A 23,888-nucleotide genomic window follows, 5' to 3' on the forward strand; every position below is an offset into this window, starting at 1 on the left:
ACACAAATGGTAAAAAAAAGTCAATTTTCGGAGCAGTGGCTTGAGTATACTGTAAAACCCAGTTGTTACGACTGCATCTGTATTACAACCACTTTTCGAGGAAACGCAAAAAAATTTGTGTTAAAAACATGAAAATTTGAAGGAAATTTGGCAAAAATTTGTGATGATGCATTTTGTGCCACATTTCTCTTGGCGAGCACTGTACTGCATGCACATGGCACAGTAGCAGTTAAACCTCTTCTCCCTCCTTCCACAGATAACAGTTTCGTGGCACCAGCAGGTCTTTCTGCCAGCCGTCCACAAAGTGCCCAGCAACCAGCCATCACTTGCCATGGAAATGCTATCCTCCTGTTATTAAGACTTGGATTTGCAAAAATTTGTATTTATCTTGGTTTTAATAATTGTTTGCCAATGACTTATACATTTTTTTGTACTCCTAATGGAAAATGTTTATTGGTTTGATTTGGTTACTTTTTTAAAAATAACTAGAGCCAAGATTATATGGTGTTATTTTGAACCCGATTTCGTCATTTAAAACCTCACATTTCGTCGTTATTTGTCACGATTGTGACATAATAAATAGCAGTTGGGCCTATTGTGTTGTTTAGAATAACATGTAATCAACATTTTAATGTTCTCTGGATAAACATTTTCTCTTAAAAAGTACCATCGCTCATCAGGTCATCACAGTTCCAATTTTTTGGATGACACATTAAAATAAGAAACTGCAGAAAGTTTTACTATGCACACTTTTACACAAAAATTACGAAAATGCTACCATTGTTAAAAGTTCTGAATTTTCTGGCTTCAGCGATCTTCTTCTGTCACTAACAATTAAAGAGTATTTTGAAGAAGACCGTTCAGAGTCGACGTTTGAGGACTTCAAGGTTCATCACTCCCAGGCATACAACCCTTTGTCTCTCTCCCCCACCTCCCTCAACGTCCTTTGGCATGTGAAACTGTCATCATCTTCCTCCCCTTCTCCAAACTGCGTGCGACGAAAGCCAGGTTTGTATAGTCCATTTCTGGTAAAATGAAAATTTTTTAAGGGCCCCCGCGACAGCCATTTACCATTAATTGTTTTGATATAATTTGTTTGTTAGTTACACAACATTATTTCTGCTGGAAAATCACTGAAACTTCAAAATTTCTTTAATGGAAAAATTTAGCAGGGCCGTAAAAGTATTAATTTTTACCGCAAATGAACCATACTCGCCCTTCCTGACGGACAACATTCTCGGCGCGTGACGCATGGCAACTACAGTCGTGTGCCGCGCACAGCCACGAAAAACCTACGCGATTTCCAAACTACACTAGATATCCGACTGGAGTGTTTACGAAAAGCATTTAAGAATTTGTTAATGCCCAACTGGTTCTTTTGATATCGGATCAATAGGATTTAGAGGAGATAAAATGGCTAAAAGGAATGTTTTCGAAGTTTTAGGTGTAAAAAACCCGTTACAAATTACTTGAAAGTATCAGAGGGAAATGCATTACACCTATATCTTTATTTTCCTGCCATATAATGTTACGGTCACCGCTCAAATGTTATCTGACGGGAAAGAGATGACTGCGCGCCAGTTCCGAGCCTTGCACTTAGAGGTTTTACCGCGCTAGAACTACCATTGAGCGTCGCTCTTATCATCCCACTTCACTAACACACGCTGACCAGACGGCGCCTTGTAGCTGATTAGAGGAAGCACGTAGAAATGCAAGGCAGGAAATTCTTCCAGCTTATCAACCAGGACCCGGGCAAGTCTTGACTATCAAGCTTCTGTTGCTATTAGCATTAATATTCCACACTGTTCACAACTGGAAGATGTGACTACTCACATAATCGTAGAAATAACAGTTTGTATAAGGCGGGCAGGTTTAAATAACGTGGTATCCTGTCGCCTAGCAAACATTAAATAATATTTGTTTGCTACGCGACAGACGGTAGCCCAGCGCTGGGATGGGAAGGGAAGGCAGGCGAGTGAGTGAGCGGTCGCCCGTCCGTGGCGCCGGCGGGTCAGCACACATTCCATGTTCACACGCTTCCGTCGGGGGTTTTCTTTTTGTTGCGTTAATGGTAATAATATTTAAAAGTATATTATTTTTATGACCAAATACACACGAATAATACTATAAACATTTAATACAAACGTAAACCAATCTTTTTCTTCTGGTTGGTGCGGGGTCAAAATGGGCAACCCCCGATTTTACGAAGGCAGCGATTTTACGAATGCAATCCGTGGAACCGTGAGCATACGTAAAATCGGGGTTCTAGTGTATGTAGTTTTCGCTTCATGACTTTTCACATCAAAATATAAGAGACTTGTATTGTGTAATTTCGATGTTATTTAGCGGTTTATCTTAAAATTCGCTTTTTTCGCATTTTCCATATAAATTCGTGGAAAATTTCGCGATTTCGTGATTCACCATATAATCGTGGCCCTAAAAATAACAACACAGACTTCAGATTTGCATAAAGTGAGTAGAAAGTCATAATTCCCAAGATTCCAGAGTCCCGAAATTCAGGAGGTTTCAGGATCACCAAAGATCTTTCCATCTTTCAAAACTCATTGAAATAAACCTGTATAGATGCAGAAAACACCCATCTATAGAAGTAAGAAATGACCAGGTTATCCCGCCAAGCTACATGTTTTCCCCGTATATATAGACACCGACCGCACCTACTCCCCTAGAATTCTAACTGCAGCCGGTGATGATTATCTTGACAGCTAAGGCTATCTTTTCATGTAAAGAAAAAGTTCACCCCTCTTACCCACACACAGTGCACACACACGGCTGCACTGCACCCTTCCTAAGTTCCACAGCATGTCGACCCACTTCTAATAAATTACAATTTCAATACAATTTTTTTTATTTTTTTTTTAAATATGAAATACGTGTCAATGGGACTTAGCGCTCGTTAAAAGATATAGTTGCACCGTTGGTTCAACATGCTTTTATTTTGTGTATTTTCTTTTCGGAAGATGTCTGCTATTAAACTAAACATATTTTAAGTTTGAAAACTTTACAATTTCGTGCTAGAGATGACTGAACACGGACTTGGCGTGGAAAAAGTAACATTTTGACGTGTAGTGGTCGGGGCGGGTTGATCGGCCAAATATTTTTATCACGACCCCATTCCGTGAACTGTGAAGTTGTAACAACAAGGTTTCACTGCAGATAATTAAGGTGCATTTTAACTAACACTTCTATCTAATCTGAAGAGCAGATGGCAAGTCTCAAAACACACAGCACAGCGCACAATGCACACAGGAGAGCGAAGTGACGAGACTGACCTTGCTCTCGAAGTTGGCGAAGTCTGCGAAACCCCCGCCGCCGCTGCTGGCGAAAGGGTCGCCAGCCGGCGGCAGCGGGGAGACGGCGGGCACAGAGCCGTCCCCGAACAGGTCCGCGGGGTCGCCGAAGGGCTCCGCGCTGGGCACGGGCGGCACGGGGGCGGCACGCATCGTGGGCTGCTGGGGACGGGGCGGGGCCGGCCGCGGGGGCGGCTGCTTGCTCTTCTTGGGGGGCAGCGCGGGGCTGGGGCTCTCCGGCCGGGGCGGCGGGCCGGCACTCGCGGGGTGCAACGCCTCGAAGGGCTCGCAGCCGAACGGGTCCTCTCCTGGCAGCTAGCCACACAGGAATACGGGTCAACATTCCGCACGCATACACTTACATTTACAAATGTGAATTTGAACATCGATAATTTGAACATTCAAACTACATTCCATTACTTTAACCACACAGAAAAAAAAAATTAAGAAAAAATCTTTATTAGTGTGATTATCTATAATGATCTAAATAAATAATTCAGACAGAAATTCACAACTTATTCTATAACTTACATTTACAGGAGACTTCACAGATGCCTTACTATTGCCATCTCCAAATGGGTCAAAAGGGTCAGCTTGTCCTAAAAAAAAAATAATTAATTAAAATTCTTTAATTTCCATAACAGCTGATATTTACACGACCAGTTAACTTTTCAGTAACAATCTTATCACTTAAAATGCTACAGGTAACACGAACATTGAAAACCTTTAATCATTTATTACTGGGGTGTAGATAGTAAAGGAGGATGGGGAAGAGATAATTTTTTTTAACTCTTCTCATTTTTCTACTGTCAAAGCTTCTTCAAAATAGTGACAGAGGCAAAAAAAGAAATCACCTCACCATTTCCATTCTTCATGCTGCCCACCGTGGCTGTCAAAAATATATTACTGGGGTGTAAGAAGAAGAAGAAGAAGAAGAAGAAGAAGAAGAAGAAGAAGAAGAAATGTTATATGAAGTAAAAAAAAGCATCTTGGGTTACATTTTTCCTGACCTTGGTTACGTACAGGCAGGGACAAGATAAATGGCGAATTACGATAAAACAGAAATAGCAGCAGCAAAAAGCATGCACACAGTAAAAAACCTAAAAGCAAGTTAATACACCATTCAGCACTTAAATGCCACTAAAACCATGAAATCAATTAGCACTTGGACAAAAATTAATGAAAAAAAAAAAAAAAAGGTAATTTTTATTGTAGTAAATTCAATGCATGTAATTAATTTAACACAAAGTTTGTATAAACATGTATGAACTAAATGAATGAATAAATAAAATGAATAAATTACTTTGATCTCGCATCTCTTATTAGGTTATTACGTTATTAGTAACACGTTTCTACATGAATGACATTGGCACATTTTTGAACACTTCAAAATTTGCAGATTTATTTTTATTTTTCTCACTAGTTCTGTCCTAGACATGCTTATTACAAATTATTTTATTTTATAAGTGCATCATGTATTAGTTAAAAAGATTTTGTAAAGTATTAAGAAATATTCTAGTTCCATATTTGTTGACTAATACCCTATCCCAGGGCTGCCACCACTTTGAAAACAATATCCTTGATTGAAATGTGAAATATCCTGTAATATCCTTGTTTTCAATATAAAATATCCTGTAAAATCCTGTACATTAAAAAATACAAAAAATATGCAATTTTTATGAAAATTATTCGATCATAATGTACGTAACTATACTTCAATCAAAACATCACAATTTTTAACACTTTATGCAAGTATTTACACACACACACGTAGCCTACACTTCACCACTGGCAGTATTTAAATATCACTTTTTCAGATGTTTTGCCCTTCTCATTTCTTCTGTTGGCTGGAATTCTGCTATATTCTTCCTAGAAGAGATATGCAACAAAGCATTTAGCATAGGCGATTCAAGACATGACCTGTGCGCTGTCTTGATAAGGTTGAGCTTACTAAATATTCTTTCCACCCCTGCATTGCTGTGTGGAAGAATAAACATTGCCTTTGCAAGTTTACAAAGCAGTGGAAAACATGGAAAACATGTTTTCCCATTAATTTCATACTGTGACACTTTATGCCAATATTTGTCAGGCTCAAGTGTCTTAGCAGTGCTCAATTCTGCTGGTGGATCCCACAGTGAATATGCAACAAATTCAGAATTCAGTTCATCATATTCATTGCTTGCGATGACATTCGGAAATGCTTTGGCCAAGTTTTCCACCTTTACCCAATCTCCAGACTACTGTTTAGCTGGATCAAAAATGTCTATGTTCTTCAAAACATCATTCTTGAGTGGGAGAAGACGATGCAACTCTTTTGTACCCATCTCATAAAACTTACGAACACAATTGAAAAATTCTGTCTCTTCCTGTGAGTTTATTTGGTTATTTTCCAAATGTGTTCGTGTGGCATGACCAATGAAGATTCCTGCATTTGGAAGTTGGTTTTGCCTTCCAAAGTCAACAGCTGTTATATCAGGCGCTTGTTGAATTGCACTGAACTGAACAAAACTAGCGGTGAACTGGCGTAACAAGACACTCATTTCTGAGTATAATTTGTGCACATAAGGCCGTTCCTGTTGAAATAGAAGGTTAAATTTCAAGACACGTGGTAGAGTTGCACTTAAAAAAAGAAAATACAGCTTTGCTGACTGAGTGCAAAATTTTTTTTATGCGCTGTACTGACTCCATATTACTCTCTCTTGGTTCAATTTTCGAATCAAAATATTCTTGAAGTGCTGACCACTGTTCAAGAAGGCGATCAACACATTGCAACATCGCAAGCCACCGGGTAAAACATGGGCGTAATATTTAATGTTCTGGTACATCAAGCAACTGCTGAATGTTTTTAAACTCATCTTGCCTTTTGCCAGATACTTTGAAATGTGTGTATACATCTCGGGTTAGCTGTTCACAAAGGTCTGGCAATTCACTGCAAGCATGTGATGCAGCCAAGTGGGCTACGTGGCAAGTACAATGAAGGAACCACACATTTTCTTGCTTGCCTCGAATGCGTGACAATACAGAATTAAATTCTCCTACCATTGACTTAGCTCCATCCGACGACATGCTGATACAATTCTGCCAGGGAATGTTGTCTTCTTCGAAGGAATTGTTGACAACATTAAACAGGTTTTCACCTGTTGCTTTTCCCCTAAGTGCAACTACTTTGTAGAGGTGAGTTTCAACTTCTGTTGTGAAAATTCTAGCCATTACCACAACTTGTCTGGTGACAGAAACATCTGTAGACTCATCAATTAGCAGGGTAAATGGAGAATTTTTCATGTTGGTAATAATAATCTCCTCTGCACATGAGCCAAGGGCTTGAGTAATAATTTGACTTGTTTTTGTACGGTTACAACTGAAGTTCTTTGTGATTTCACTGTCTGGGAACATTTGGGCCGCTAATTTAGAAAAGCTGTCACTTAGCTTAACTGGCAAATTATTTTCACATATAAAATTCGCCCAGCGCAGTTCATCATCGACGACTCGATGATTTTGTTTTGTTACAAAATTTAACATTGAGCTACTACTACTACTGCCACAAGCGAAATTTCTTTAGTGGTAATCCCTTGTTTCATGCCGCCGCAAATCCTTTAGCCCTCCTTTGGCGATGTTAAAGTTTATATTTCTGCCTATACACAGACCGTTCATGAGATGTCTTAAATTTCTTCTCCATTGTTAAAAGTACCGTTGCTAGCTATGGAAGAATATCAAAAACATTTCAAATAAATAGCTATTGAACGCAACGAACGTCACAATTTCGTATTCCAATACTGTTTGTTTTTGTCAACAAAATACACCGCCGCTAATAACTCATCTTAGAGCCAGAAAACGCTTATTGTCGCTTTCGACTTCCTACAATCTATCGATTTTCGTTAACGTCTACGGAGTAAAATGAGCACACGAATCGATATAACTGTCGGAAAGAAAAAAATCGCTGTTGGCTAACCTGAAATAAAATATTCAGTTGACATGGCGGCGTGATGTTTGCCGTTTGCGGTTCGGAGGTTAATGTCGTTTAATCACGTAAATTCCAAAACTTTTTGAGGAACGTATAAAAAAAAGTCTGAAATATCAGTGGAATTTTGTGTTTTGTCCGCGAATCCGTTTTAACCTATAATATCCGCAAAAACGGATAAAATCTGAGAAAACGGCAGCCTTGCCCTATCCTATAATTAAAATAATTTTTAACATTTCAAAAATTTCTACATTGCGGATTGTTAAAAGAGCACATTTTTAAATGAGTATCGATAGTTATAGTTAGCACATTACTATTTTGAAACTAGGTACGTACATATTTTTATTTTTACTCAACATCAATGTCTATAGATGCACGAGATTAAATATAACAGCTTCAATAAACTTAACAGTAAAATTTAATATTTGTTATTTTGAAATATAATTATTAGAAATTGAATCAAATATGAATATTATAATATACATTTTAGTAATCAAGGTTTTAAATTTTCACACTGGTGTATAATTACCCAAATATATATGTAAAAATATGTATCTGAAGAAGTATGTAAACTGCACTTACCTGCTGAAACAGGTGCACTGAAAGAATTGAAAGGATCGGCAGCAGTAAACGAATCCTGTAAGATATAAAATATTAAAACGTTAATTGTCTTCTTATTATGCTTTCACACAAAACTGTAAATACTTTGTCAATTAATATACTTACTTTGGGTTTATTTGAAAATGTAGAGCTGAATGCATCATTTGCAGAATACGCATTCATAACATTGGAATTGTGGTTTGTACTTTTAAAGGGATCTGGAACACAAGATGTAGTGAATTAAATGAGTGAAGGAAACGGGTTCCCCCCCCCAAAACAGATATACAAACACACAAAACACAGTAAACATAAGGCCTGTGCCAAAACTAGTTTTTAATGCAAATCCAATTATGAAATTGTATGTTTAAAATATTTGCGAAGGTAAATTGAATTGTATTTTTCTTTGCAAGACTGAATTACACTTATTTCATAAAATACTGAAATAAAGTAAAAAATAAATATTGTTTATACCAATTATAAAACCAATTGGGCTCTACATTTAACATCATTAAATAGAAATGGTAAAATAAACATGCATAAAATTAATTTTGTGCATTCATAAAAGCAGACCTGAGTGCGACCTTTTGATTTTTTTAAGAAACCTCTTAATTCATGCAATAATATAGAACACACAAAAACGAATTATTTTTTATACCATATAAAAAGTAATTTCTATCCCAAAACTATAGAAACTTTTAGAGACTAACAAAGATTTTGCTAATTTGAAAAATAAATTACTTATGCATTTTAAAATGTACCATAAAATACCACAAAATCTGCAGTAAAATTTTTAATAAACAAAAAGCTATCCCGTTATTAAAATAAATAATAAACAATATACAAATACCAGATGAAATTTTTAGGGATGGGAAAGTCGATCCGTCGATTCTTCGATACCCCGATTTTTTGATACATAATCGATAATCGAGGATCGGCGAAAATCACCGATTATTAAAATTCTGCAGGATGTAGACGTAAAGTGCTGCCTAGCAGCGGTTCATCGCTGTCGTTGCAGTAATTTTAGTCAGTTTTACAACTAAATAAATAACCATAAACGATATAATAAATAATAAATGAAATATAACATAGCTTACCACAGCTCAGTTGCCACAATCCCGTAAGCGGGAACGGAGGTTGGCGATTTCGTACTGTGCATTTAGGGTTATTTATTTATTAACGCAGTGTTATCGTATAAAGAAATTGTAGCCCAACTTTTACTTGCTGAATACACCCACATTGGTAGCCATGTGCACAAAATTTCAAGATTCTACTGAGAAGTGTGCCACGTTTTCTACGTTTCTAGTATATTTATTCACTTGCGTTGTTGCATATTTATTTTCGTCAATGATTTTTTTTGTTAACCAGCATTTGTCTATACATGAACTTTCACAGGTTTGCCAACTTCCGGTACAGATCTTATTCTCAATTACTTAACGATAAAATGCAAGAATAATGTGGCCATAGCCCGTAACATTTTACGAGTTACGTATTTTCCGTAATTTATTTAATAACAGTAAACATTAAATCACCAGTTAATTACGCAACTTAAACATAAAATTTCAATGGACGTTTTTGAAACACGTTTTCATTCCAGTAAGTTACCAGTACGGCAACTGTAGAAATTTTCTTACATGCTTTTGTTTCCAGTGATGCTTCTTTGTTTGAATGTTGGGTAATGTTAGCGCAATACGAATAGTAAAATAACATTTTTATTTACGTGATGTCTAGTGAAGTGTGGAAATACTTTGTCATCGACCGACAAAATTCTGGCTACGCAATATGTCAAATCTGTAAATGTACAATCTCACGTGGCGGTAAATCTAAAACTACAACAAACATGAAAAAACATCTCGAAAACAAGCATGGGAGTTACGTTCATGAGACGAAGAAACAAAGGCTACATTCATCGGAATTGAGCGAGATTGAAGAAAATGAAATAGATGATAGTTCAGCACAAAATTGTTCTTCAGAGACAACCTTGCCATTGTCATCAAATTCAGATGTTAGGCCTACTGCTACTGATTCATCGAGAGGCAGCGGTTCAGTGTCCCCGAGGCATGCTGAGAAAGTTGGCCAAACGAATATTTCATCAAGAACACCAAACCAGTATAGGCTAACTCCTAAAAGTCAATACCAGCCTACATTACAATCATTTATTGATAAAACTGCACAATTCAAGTCCACTGATCCTCGTGCAAAATCAATAACTCAGCACATAGGTAGAATGATGTGCTTAGACAATCGTCCTTTTAGCATGGTTGAAGACAGAGGATTCACAGAATTTGTCAAATTCCTTGAGCCTAGGTATGTTTTGCCCAGCAGAAAACATTTTTCAAATACTGTTGTACCACACATGTACCAAGAATGTAGGGAAAATGTGAACAAAAAGTTGGACGAAGCTGAACATGTGAGTCTTACAACAGATATGTGGACTTCAACAGCCAATGACGATTATCTTGGTCTAACTGTGCATTTTGTTGATTCCAATTTTGTCTTGCAACACCTCAACATTGGGGTTATTCCCTTTCCTGAATTATCTCACACAGGGAACAATTTGTGCAATTTTATCACAGAAACACTTGAAGAATGGAAGCTGCAATCTAAAGTTGTTGCCATTGTAAGAGACAATGCCAGGAACATAACTGCTGGCCTAGAATCATCCGAATATGAACATCTGCCATGCCTAGCACATACCCTGCAGCTTGTTGTAAAGGAAGGGCTACTGAACAACAAGAATGTAAATAATCTGATTGCCAACGGTCGTCGCATAGTTGGCCATTTCAAACATTCTTGTAAGGCGACAAAAGAGTTAAAGAAGGCTCAAGCCACGCTGAAAATGAAAAAACATAAACTTATCCAGGATGAACCAACGCGTTGGAATTCATCTCTCCATATGCTACAGCGCTTACTTGAGCAAAAACAGTCTGTTTCTTTAGCATCAGCAACTCTGCAGTTACCTGTGACTTTTTCATCAGCAGAATGGAACCTGATGACAAATGTAGTAAACCTTTTAAGTATTTTCAACCATGCAACATTGGCTGTAAGTACTCAGTGTGTGACAGCCTCAGAAGTCATACCTATAATCAACAGTTCTACTGAAGAGCTAAGGAAACCAGCACCTACTGGATCAGGTGTACAGGGCATCAAAAATGATATGCTTGCTGCCATAACTTTGAAGTATTCTGATGTTGAAGAGAATATGTTGTACGCAGTTGCAACATTACTGGACCCACGATTTAAACACCATGTTTTTGTGCAGGACGGTAATGTCACAAAAGCGAAAGTTTTTTTGATTGAAGAAGCAAGAAAAACTATCTGTTTGAAACAACCTGAAACTGAGGTAAGTTAGGTGCTAATTTCCTTGTAATTCATTAAGTGTATTCTTATTTGTCTACTTCTGCTGTTTTATGTTGACACATTTGTTTGTTCATTTATAATTTTTAATTTTGAAACTTTTGTTGCTTTTCTCTCAGTCTGTGCCGCAAACATCCAGCCAAGCAATGGAAAGCCATGGTATGTGGACATTTTACTCAAACATAATGAAGACTGCCCCAAGTGTAAGCCACATCGCATCAGTTGAAGATGAGATTAATGTTTACTTGGAAGAACCTATTCAAAATTCAAGTACCAACGTTTTCCAGTATTGGAAAGAAAATACCAAGTACCCATGTTTAAAAAAACTGTCAAAGAAATTTCTTTGCATTCCACCTTCAACTGTACATTCCGAGCGATTATTCAGCACTGCAGGACTGATTGTTGATCAGAAACGGAACCGTTTAGATCCTGAACGAGTCAAAATGTTGGTTTTTTTAAATAAGAATTTGTGATCTAATAAGAATTTAGGATCTAATAAGACTTTGTGATCTAATAAGATGCTTTGCCAGTTTTCATTTATTATTTTAAGAACTTTCAATTTTATTTTGTCAAAAGTGTTGTTTTTATGATATTTCACTATGTTGTCATTTATTTCAAAGGTATAAAGATTGAATTTGGTAGTTTCTGGTTTTTTACAATATTTTTAATAATCACAACTTTTTGTGGCTATTTAAAGTTTGATTGATAAATGTTAATGATTGTACATTTAGTAATTAATATACTATTTATTAAATTGTATTCCAATGAAATTGTTAGTATTTTGATGACTTTACGACAATTCACTTTTTATTAGTACTACTGACCTATTACTAAATTACGTATTCTCTTTTCAAAATTACATATTCAACTGGATTAAACATAATCCACATAAAAAATAATGCTTGCCCTACACATTACACATTACAGAATAGTAATTTCAATTTCTTTATTTCAAGTAATGTAAAGTTTTGTTTTATGTGTTAAATTTAATAGTATTTATTTATTATTTTGAAAAATGCTTTTTTAGTGTATTCAATAAGTATGTTTACTGATTCCATTGTAACTTATACTTCAATCCCGAAAATGAGAATCTATAACTTAACCTAATTGATTGGAATCGATAATCGATAAGAATCGATGATCGCAACAAGACTCGATAATCGGTATCGAATCGAAAATTTTGAAAATTTCCCATCCCTAGAAATTTTGTTGTTTCACACAACAAAAAAATAATTATTATGTTTGTCCAATAAATTGATAATATCAATTGGAAATACAAAAGAAAGCAAGGAAAATTTACATTTGAGATATCCACATACTAATTCGTTTTTGAAATTTACTTGCTGTCTCACGAATCTATGACTTACTGCGTGACATGTATCCTAAATTGGTGTTAATCTGTAATGTTTAAAAATATATACAGTAAAAGTCCGTTATAACGTAAATTTATAACGGCGCCAAAAGTTTATGTAATAGCGAATTTTCGTTATAGCCAAAATTAAAAAAAAAAATCTAATTTTTGCAGCATTTTTAAAGTATATTATTTTCTCGCTTGTTTTTACTATGGAAATTCACAACCAAAGTAAAGGAAATATACATAAAACTTACTAAAATAACATTTTTAAGGTATATCAGCACTTGCCGACTACGAAATATGAGACCGCGTGGCCGTGATAAGCCCGTCACGCACATCGTGGCTAAGCGCACAGCTGTTTGTTTACATGGAGACGGGCGGGCGGGGTCACGCAAGGTCATGCCGGCCGCTTCCTGTCGCTTTGACCGCAGCTGGTTTGCTGGAGACGTGCGCTAAGCTGATGATATCGGGTGCATATTTGCAGAGTTTTGAATACAAAAAAAAAATAATTAAAAATCTCTAATTACGTTGGACAACCTTACAAATTATATAAAATAATTTTTCCGACAATTGGTAAGTAACACAAAAATAATCGCTCGTACAGACCCTTGGATAACACAAAATTAAAAAACACTTTTTAAAAAATGAATCAATTTTCGTTTGCCTTGATTTCACTAGACTTTCGGACAAAATAAATGACTGGACCTCTTGGAAGTTCATCAAACCTTTCGTTGAAGCATTTGTATGCTGATAAAAACAACTGATTGTGTCAAGTGCCTCCATCATTGACGTTTTCGACGGAACAGATACGACACTTGGTTCGTCGTCATCTTCAGATGCCGCTTCGTTTTGATTAGAAGAGACGAGCTCGACAAGTTCCGTGTTCGTCAACTCCCCGCACGCTTACGATGCAAGTGTGAGGTGTGAGACGAGTTATGCTCATTTACGGGCTACAGTCGGCGCGATTCTAAATAAGTAATGCTCGCAGCGGGGCCGTCTTGCTTTCGTCGCCGCGAGGCAAGCTATGCTCGCTGCGGGGCTCCACCTTGTGCAGTGTTGCCAAGACGGCAGCGTCATGCGCGTTGTTTATTTGCCGGACGCGTGGAATTGTGCGAAGCTGTTTTTCATTTATTAAGGAAATTGTAGACGTTTTCTCATTGTTTTAGAGCAAAATTACAGGTGTGTAATCTATCGCTATAGCGAAAATGAGCCCACGCTGCATTCGTTATTTCCGAAAATTTTATCCTACGCAGCATATGCAAAACTGACGGTGCCGATGGTAATTATCGTTATAGTGGACTTTACGTTATAGACCGTATTCGCTACAACGGACTTTCACTGTAATTTAAAATAAAACTAATTACATTCTGGAAAATGTTGAAATAAATAAGTAAATTGGAGGCAGGCTTATAATTGAAAAGCAGCATATCTAAGACTTCCAGTGTTTTAAAGCTTTGCAATAATATGCAATAATTTGCATCACATTCAAAGCTTAAAATAAAACGAATTGCAAATTTCCCTGCGATAGAATTTTAAAACAAGCTTGGTTTTGATTTACTTAGTCGAAACTTTGCACAGGACTAGTAAACATACAGACGTGCATATGCTATTGATTTTTTACTGCCCCAAACATTTTTAATATTGAGTTGTGACAATAAAAGAAAAATAAATTATTGATTTACATCCTTAATTTTAATTTTGTTTATATTTAGTAGAAACAATATTTTGAGAATATTTCAGGGAGAAAATAACATATAACATCAGTAGACACACTACCACCAATCATATCAGTGATAATTTAAATAAAAAGAAGGCACATTGCCCTGTGACCCCTGTACAAGAAGGAAGCCTAGTGCCTGAGATTTTAAACTGAGGAGAAATTCAAAACAAACCATTCTTGAAAAGGTCTTCGCTGCCAAAACCAGAACCCCCACTGTCTGCAGGCCCGTTCAAACTGCTAAACGGATCTGCACTGTTCTGCAAGGATCGCGTCTGCAATACACACACAACAGTCACAAACAGACCAAAAAATACTTTAACTGCTTGCCAATAAACTAAGTAATTACCATTTTTTATAAAAAAAAAAAAAGCCTGTTCTTCAATTTATCTGATTCTGATACTAAAAATTATTTTTAAATATTTGAGATCCAATTCATTGATTCAGATACTTTACAATTTACAATAAAGGTAAGTAACATGTAATTACTTAAGGGTGCACAGGTAACATTTTGATACTGAGTCGAGTCATACAAAAAATAAAGTATTTTATGAGTTCAGTAACCTTGACCACTTATAAAAATTTTTCTTTTAAAATTAACTGACAGAAAAAAGTGGCACAAAAATACATGTATCATGATTATGATGGTGTTTGAATCACTATCACACCAACTGGATAGTCGACAGTCACCACAAAAAGTATTTAGATTAAAAAAAAAAAAATTTAAAATTTCAATTGACACTGAACTAGTACAAACAAAAACAAATTCACTCTCAAACTGTAATAAGAACAAGGAAACAAAATACATCTCTCCAGATGCACTAGAGTTAATATCTTTTAATTAAGCATGTTAATTTGTATCACGTAAATGAAACTTTTTTTGGCCCCGAAATTTAAATATATATTAAAGTTTGTCATATGCCATCTACCCTAATACTACAGTTTATGTGTCCAACATGAGAAAATTTAGAGTTCTTGTATTCTAAAGTATTTAGTGAATCAAGCAACAGTGCCATAAAAAACAACTTGCACAATATAAAGTGTTTTATCGCATAATCGTCGCATGCACATAGTTGTCGCACCATAATTTCAGGGCGTCAAGTTTGGAGAAAAAAAAATCCTAGCATTAACGTCGCATGATGTTTTTGGTCTTGCTGTTACATTCTGGACACTTTGTGTAGGTTGCTTTCCTGTATAAAACAAAGTATTTTATAGTTGAAAACTAATATTCATTCATGCTTAGTTAATTAACAGAAATAAGAAATTTTCTGACTTTTAAAATTTTCTTTTAGACGTTTTCAAACGTTATAACCTTAATCTTTTCATCTTCGTCGCTCCTGTGTACCGCTTATAAAAATGCAGCCAGCCCAGCACTAGTTGGCCCAATTCATGTTTTTTTATGCAGATTTCCATGTAGAGCGTGCACACAGTCGAATATCGATGTCCATAGCTCTCCAATTGCATGCAACGCGTGCGCTCCGTCTAGTTCCGAGTTAACTACATTCGATAGCCCACACTCTTTCATGGTAAGTGTGTACTACAACAATAGTTACGCCTTCCGGCTCACGGTTTTCATTTTTTTATTTTATTTAAAGTCGAACAAAATGTTTTTATTGCATGACTTATTAATTTAAATGGCATCGAGTTTCGAGGTGATAAGGTGCGTCGGCGGTTAGACGGCGACTGGCAACCACAGCTGCATATCTGGCCAGGAGGAGGGTGGCACATGGCAAGTAGCGGTGTAGGGAGGGGAAGTAGTGCTGCCTCCTCCCCTTGCGCGGCAGGTGAGACACTGCGGCCCAAGGTCATGCAGCAGCACTAGACCGGGTGTGTTTTGGGATGGTGCATGCACACGGACTCTAGTAGGGATGGGCAGCCGATGGCAAGGCCTTGCAGAGGGCACCGACATCTGTCCGCTTGCATGTGCGACACGCCTCAACCTACATCACTATTTCTGCTTAAACTCAAAACATTTTTTTTTACTGAACTGCATTGTATGAGCTTCACCATCACCAAGTACATATTCCAAGATCACTCCAGATTTGCATCAGTGATGTGTCACAGTGAACTACTTGAATTTTTCAAGCATTAAAATGAGTCATCAGTTGAGTACTTTAAACTAGACTTGAGATGCAGAGCAAGCCTGCACTCCTAGTACTTACGTTTATATATTCACAATCGTACAAAATATACACACAGCCTTCTCATAAATATGGGGCAGTATGATTTCAGCACTTGTTACATTCAAAATAAATTGAATTGAAAGTAAAAATACTGTTTTTAAAAGACATGAATAAAAAAAAAAAAAAACTGAATTTTTTTAAACCTAGCTTAATTTTAAACAGCACCGAACACAAAAATTAGTGGTGGCAAAAGTTAATTTTAAATAAATTAATATTTTTTTAAAGGTGTAATAAATGCTCACAAATGTATGGTAATACATATTTTAGTAATAGGACCAATTGCAGCTTCAACTGAATTTATTACCCAATAATGACACTTTCAATACTTAATAGTAATGGGATTTAATTTTAAAACTGCGCATCTGCTTAGTTAAGGCTTGTTATAGAAGGAACATGTTCAAGAGAAACGTGAACTCTGCCAGGGTGTCTACAAATTCCATGAGTGAATATATATATATAAATATAAGAAAAATGAAATATCAGCAAATTTAGTATCATCAAGATCTACAATTTACAGAAACATACCAGTTTTTAAATTTGAAAGTTAAAATTTTTTTTAGAGATAATTTTTACTTGATTTAAGTGGACATTCACCAACTATTTACATGTATTTAATGTGAATTTATTAAAATAAAAAGAGGCTGACTTCCAGCATTGATTTTGTTTGTTTCAGGACTTTTAAGACTTTCTTGACCAGTCCTCCATTATCCTTACATTTCAGTTACTTTCGTGACCTGTAGACACCCTGCCTGCAGTGGCTCGATGCGCGAGCGCAGGCGACGCCGGGTGCTTACGTTCTCGACGGGGCTGCCCCCGTTCACCAGCGCTATCCTGGAGAACTCCGGGCTCCGGAACTCGGGGCTGAGGTTGAGCATCGTGTCGCTCAGCGAGGACAGGTCCCCGCTCGACAGCGCCGAGTCGTACGCGGAGATGGCGTCGTTCATCTGTCTGTGCTGCTCCTGTAGGTCCGTTATCTTCGCCTTCGCCTGCAACAGAGGCACCCAGCTGCACCACACCTCTTCATCCCTCTCTTCATTTCCAGCAACTAGGCCGTCCTTTATCCCTCTATATCAGCTACCCGCTATGTATACACATCAGACATCACCATTTAAGCTGCTAGGAACATAAAGTATAGTACAGAATTCGCATAGCTGAAATTTAAACACATCTATGGTAAGTTGCATGATTAGAAAATATTGAAATATTACAGGCCAGAGATGTACGATTTATTTGTATAGAAATTGAATTGTGGTTAGAGGTACCTGATGCTAAAGGTACCTTTATTTATTTATTTTCCACAAGACACATATTAAAATGCAGGGATTTGTTTAAAGTTACTAATTTCTTAAACACAACCACATTGCATTTTCTGAAGAACCATTGGAAAAATCATTTACATAAAATTCATTACTTAACGCAACTGACTAGGCATTATGAAAAATTCAGTTACAGGCAAGAAATATATGAATGAATTACAGATTAATACTTCATTGACATGGAAGTCATTAGTCATTAGTAGAGACCTGTAAAATTCGCGATTTAAAATCCCTAAAGGATAGATAGACTCCATGATCCTCTATGCACTCGTGAAAATTACATTGGTTACCGACTCGTAACACCTGTTGACTGGAATGATCGTGATTCGCTAATTCTTCTGTTAAAGATTTTTCACTGGCCCAGAGTCCTTCAGATAAACTGTGGCCCAATCACTGAAGCAAAATAATGTCAAAAGTATTTGGACTCTATCCTATCGCGAAATGAATCCGCGAATTTTACAGGTCTCTAGTCATTAGGCATCAGGAGATGTGATATTACAATGGAGCATTGTCTGAATGAATTGGGAGGGAAAATCTCGAGAAAATTAACTGATGCACTTAAACCTCCTTCATATTTAGCACTTGCGTAAAATTAGGTACCGACCCCACTAGGAATCGAACCTGTATCACGTTGGTGGAAAGCAACCTTCATGGCCTATACAGGCAATGATTTTTTTTTTCAAAAGTCTGATCGTTTCAGAAGCAGCATCGAATTGTGCAAATGCACCACAGAGGTGTAATGCAGCATGCAGAAGAACCATATTCTAAACTCAAAGAAGAAGGGATGAGGGTAGCCAGTCCTGCCCACACACCAAGAATAAGGTTGACTGGGTTTTGTCTTTTGCATTGCAACACATCACTCATGGGCTCATGACTAGTGAATTGAAAAATTAAGTAGCTAAAGTAAACAATGAAGCACACATTCGGAAACACTTAAAAAATCCTTTAATCCAATGACTAATATGAAATTGAAACTATTTTTTTTTTTAAATTTATTTTAGTTTCAAATCTTGTCCATACCCAGGTCTTTAGAGATGGACATCCACCACTCACAAAATGAAGTTTGGGGAAGGAATTAGCAATGGCCTTACCCATACCAAATTTGGCTTGGGAGTGATTTCGAGACCCACAGAAAAACCAAAATCAAGACGGATGAAACGAGATTCAATCTCAAGTCCTTCCTGATGCAAGTCCAAAGTTTACCAGCCACCTTACTCTGCGACTTTCAAAAACAGAACAATACAAAAATTGTGTATCGTAATCAGTGGCACACACATTTGCCAACACCCATTCTAACAAACTTTTCGCACTGTGATACCAAACAAAATATGCTCCTTAAGCAGGAAAACTTATTATGAGGGTAGGCCCCAGAAGGGTGCCAGGCTATAAACTCATGACATCATGGCATACTACAGTTACTGGGTTAGCGATGGATCATGATTGTTGGATTCGACACCACCAGCGGGTAAGTGCTGGAGCTACCTGGCTGATCTGCAGCTGGGTGTCCTGCAGGTTGCGGGTGAGACCGTCCAGCCGGCCGCGGAAGTCCCTCTGCTGCTCCTCGAGCCGGGCCTCCTCCTGCCTCAGGCCCTCCAGCTCCGTCTTCTTGGAGCTGAGCTCCTCCTCCTGGGCTCGCAGCGCCGCCTCCTGCTCCCCGGCCTGCCGCCGCAGGTTGTCCACCTGTCGCGCACAACATCCCCGCGCTTGTCCCTGCTGCTCTTCACAGACACACACGCAGGGTGTCCACAAGGAAGAAATATTTCATACCAACGCAGGCGAGAAAAAAGTACTAGATTTGAAAGAAAAAAAAAAGTACTAAATTATAATTTGTTATGGTTTTTAACAATTGAAGGGGTAAGTGGATGAAGGTGTTATGTTACATTGAAAAATTGCACTAAGTCCAGGGATGAAGGTGTAATGATGCATTCTATGTAATGGTAAACACACCTTCCCTCTAACTTCAAAAATAACATAGTTACGAGTTGATAAAGGTGCTATGTACACATAAGCAAGTAGCAAACAAATTATTTTCGGAGCCTTTTTCTCAAAACAATAGTTTTGTAACATAACACCTTCATCCACTTGCCCCTTCAATTTAGGAAGTTATTATGACAATGCAATGCTCGAACTTAAATTATCACACCACACACACACACACATACATTCCATAGTTTTTAAAAAATAATTACGCTTAGTTAATAAAACATGTTGGAGTTATTATAATATTATTATATATATCAAAGAAAAATTTACTAGATCTGTACTAGAAAGCTAAAAAAAGTTATAAAAAGTACTAGATCTAGTACAAAAGTACTAACTGTGGACAACCCTGCACACACGTGCACTCCAGGGGGGCCAGGCGATAACCTCATGACATTGTGGCTTATTACAGTTATTTACAGCTATTGGGTTAGTGATGATCATAATTACTGGATTTGACACCAGCAGGGGATAAGTACTAAAGTTTGTGCAAGTCTCATTTTTGACAAAAAAAAACTTATTTTTAACAAAAAAAAATCTTTCAGTGTGATTAAAGTCTTAAATGTTAGGGCAGCGTAGTTGAGGACTGTAAGAATATTATAATTATAAAAAATAGTTCGTTTTTTTTTTTTTTTTTAAATGTCTTACGATGCAGCAAATTAAACTGCTAGAAGAAATGGTCCAAGTAGGATATAGTTGTGAAAATAAATTAATTTGCAATGATCAGCCAATTCTAGAACATCCATTGGAGAGCATTCGGGTGCAACAACAATTATGGCCGTTCTCAAATATCACCACAAGTCGACCGATAGATAAAATGTACTAATTGTTTTGTCTGCGATACTGTTTGCTTTAATTAAATTACCCTACAATTGTGATATTACTCTAAAAATAAAATCTTACACAAATGCACTAATCAAAACAAGATATTACACACAAGAAGATTGCTTGCAGTGCAACGTTCAGTCATGCGCACATTCCACATCTACCAACATAGCTACACACAAACCAAAACATGCTCAAAATAGCAAACAATTCACATAATTAAAATAACAACTACAATTCATTCAAAAATAAAAGAAATTCAAAATTTTGAATTTCTGCCATTTTGTAATCACAAAAAAATTAAAATAGTACATTTACACAAAACATGAAAACAACACACAATAAATTATGTCAAGTGGTCGTGATTACAAACCTTAATTGTATAATTATATAAGAATATCACCATAGTAAAATCCATGAAATTAAATAATTTTTTGTTGTTGAGCCTAACATATCATCGATACACATGATTAAAAACAGGAAGGAATGAATACACAACGTAAATCTGGGGATCGATATTAGGGAAGTAATTGTGTGGCCTACTGTAGGAAAGCACCCCCAGCAATTTCCTGGAGGAAATTCCAGGAAAACTTAACACCCAAACAGCATGGCTTGAACTTGGATTCAAACCTGGGTCCTGTAAAAAACTAGTTCAGTGTCCTACAACTGCACCTTCTGATCTGCAGACAGTTTCTTTAAGGATTACCTACACCATAAATAATAATAATAATAATAATAATAATAATAATAATAATAATGCTAGGAAGCTACTTACACTATTGTCGTTCTAAATTTTTATCTTTACTTTTTCAAAGAACCTTTCAGGTTTGATCTCACTGACTACAGAGTATGTTTGATCATACATACTTATGTTGTACTATCTCAGGGTGCCTAAAAATATATAGTGACAAATTTCAACCATTTTTCAGAATATTTTAACAAAACTTAAATGTGCAAATGTAATAAGAAACTTTTTACAATTTGCATAAACGTCAGATTTACAGTTAGAAAGCTAAAACATTATTCTGAAATAATTTCCACATGTGACTACAAACTGAAGTGAGGTGTCAAAAAAAAAAGTTAGCAACAGACTGTGGGAAATTAAAGTTTGATGACTTCCAACACCACACCATTGCTGCTTATTTAGGGTCTTTTTGTGACTTTCCTGTAGGCTTGTGCAAATACCTACTAGTTTTCAAAAGCAAAGAGAATATCAAATCAAAATTTTTAAATATTTGCAAAGTCGTATCACACTATGAATATTGTTCTCGGCAAAGCCGTACTACACTTATCTTATAAAATACAGGATTTAATTAAAACCAAATAGTTTAACATTTGTAATGTTTGAACTGATTACGGTATTAACCAATGTAGCCCTAGGTATAACATCATTCAATAAAAGTTATATAAAAATCAGCATGCATAATATTAATATTGAGCATTTATAAAAGCAAACGGAACACCATCTTTATAATTTTTAAGTAACAAATTTTATTCAAGCATTACATTTACTACAGAAAAAAAAATTAATATTTTCATGAGTGAATCTTAGGTTTCCAATGTTTTAAAGCTTTACAACATATGTGAAGCTTCACATCCGACACAAAGCTTTGCATCAACAACTGAAGCTTCAAATAAAAAAAATAGAAAATCTCCTGGAGAAAACAAATCAAATATTAATAAGAGCTTAGATTAATTCACTCAGTCGAAGCTTTGCACAGGCCTACTTTCTTGACCTGTAGACACCCTATTCTTAATCAGCAGACTTTTTTTTCAATACTTCTCAGACAGCACCTAATATAATTGACTGTTAAGACTGTAACCCACACAAAAGTAATGCTACCAACAAAACGTTTTATTAATTAAACTGATTCTGCTATAAAAGTGACTGTTTGGAATAAATGTCTTCATCAACTGGAGAAATCACAACAGGTCTCGAAAACAGTCTGAAATGCAAATCCTGTCGAATAACGTCACGAACGGCTGGGATACGAGTTGCGACCGGGTGCCAAACGCTGATGCAGAGACCCCCGACACCCAACTCACTTGCAGTGGCGGAAAAAGAGCGAGGTTGTTCGTTACGAAACCGATACAATTTCCAAAACAAGCTTTTAAATTTACCTGCAACTGCTCTTCTTCCAACTGCATCTTGATGTCATTTAGTTCTGTCTCTATTGAAGATTTCTATGTAAAATTAAAAAATAAAAGAAAGCAAACATGTCAGTAACAAAACCATGCAGGTCTTCAATACAGGAATCATACAAACAAAAAAATAAATAAATAAATAAAATGTAAAAAGCTACAAAAATGAAACAAGCACTAGTTCAGTCAGGCAATCAGGCAAGGAGATTATTAGGTAACATGTAAGGCCTTACAGCAATTTACGTACAGAAAAATGATCCTAGCTTCGCAAATGAAATGCACAATTTCTAGGGTTGAAATCCATTCCTTTGGTCAGAATTATTTTATATTTTTACGTATTACATGTTCATAATTTACTGTTAAAAATATAAAGCTTGAAACATTACACAAATTTACAGGGGTATGTCCTGTTCCAGTTAATTTTATTTTCTAATTTTACGTTTAACACAGGTAAATTTGAAGACTGAGTTTTATATTTATATATATGTATATAAAATGTAATAAATTCAACTTTGCTAGCTTTTATTTATATATATATATATATATATATATATATATATATATATATATATATATATATATATATATATATATATATGGTGCCTACTTTTCACATAATTAGCTGGAAAAGTTGAATTTTTTACTTTTTTGTACAGTGATAAGGATAAGGAAAACCACACAGAATAAATAAACTGAAAATTTTTGGGTTTAAATCATTGAATATATATAACTTATAGAAGTCGCGAGGGGATAGGATTTATTATTCCAATTTTCGGATCCAAAACTGTGGTAGTTGTTAGCTCCGCCGCTAGACAGCTCTTCTTTCCACAAGAGGGTACTCGTAGTTACCAGCTTCCACGCCAGAGCGCTGTAGCGTCGCTTTTTTCAAGGTCATGCGCGTAATTCTCTATCTCACTCTATCGAGAGGCGGTGCCTTTTGTTGAAATCCGAGCGCTTAGATACGGACGGGCGCAACTGAATTGGAGGAGTACGGCCACCGAAAAAAAAGTGCGGTTAAAAGATGCCAACATCAAAATTTAAGTTTTAATTATAAGAAAACTACAGAAATTTCTTAAACGTAATAACGTAAAAAAAAAAAAAAAAAAAAAAAAATACTGACATTCGTAGTTCAGAATTTATAAAATGTTGTG

At 36.2% G+C, this 23,888-nt stretch overlaps 2 protein-coding genes across 7 annotated transcripts in view; one reads left to right on the forward strand and one right to left on the reverse strand.

Moving 5' to 3' along the window:
* Window positions 1-23,888, reverse strand: part of LOC134539820 (epidermal growth factor receptor substrate 15-like 1) — a 122,704-nt gene that overhangs the window by 31,680 nt on the left and 67,136 nt on the right. For 5 of the 6 annotated variants that reach the window (XM_063382106.1, XM_063382107.1, XM_063382109.1 and 2 more), the window contains exons 11-18: window positions 22,717-22,779; window positions 19,273-19,470; window positions 17,269-17,460; window positions 14,467-14,566; window positions 7,993-8,084; window positions 7,849-7,903; window positions 3,840-3,907; window positions 3,291-3,623 (exon numbers count right to left, since the gene is read on the reverse strand). In XM_063382106.1, coding sequence (XP_063238176.1) covers window positions 3,291-3,623; window positions 3,840-3,907; window positions 7,849-7,903; window positions 7,993-8,084; window positions 14,467-14,566; window positions 17,269-17,460; window positions 19,273-19,470; window positions 22,717-22,779 — 1,101 coding nt within the window. The remainder of the gene's footprint in view (window positions 1-3,290; window positions 3,624-3,839; window positions 3,908-7,848; window positions 7,904-7,992; window positions 8,085-14,466; window positions 14,567-17,268; window positions 17,461-19,272; window positions 19,471-22,716; window positions 22,780-23,888) is intronic. The other variant, XM_063382110.1, reaches the window with a different exon arrangement.
* Window positions 8,733-12,593, forward strand: LOC134539822 (zinc finger BED domain-containing protein 4-like). The gene is made up of 2 exons (XM_063382113.1): window positions 8,733-11,206; window positions 11,340-12,593. Exons 1-2 carry the CDS (start codon window positions 9,587-9,589, stop codon window positions 11,691-11,693), a joined length of 1,974 nt encoding a protein of 657 aa, XP_063238183.1. The 5' UTR covers window positions 8,733-9,586; the 3' UTR covers window positions 11,694-12,593.

This window comes from Bacillus rossius, chromosome 16 (genome assembly GCF_032445375.1).
Source record: "Bacillus rossius redtenbacheri isolate Brsri chromosome 16, Brsri_v3, whole genome shotgun sequence".
In the NCBI taxonomy this organism is placed as follows: Eukaryota; Metazoa; Arthropoda; class Insecta; order Phasmatodea; family Bacillidae; genus Bacillus; species Bacillus rossius.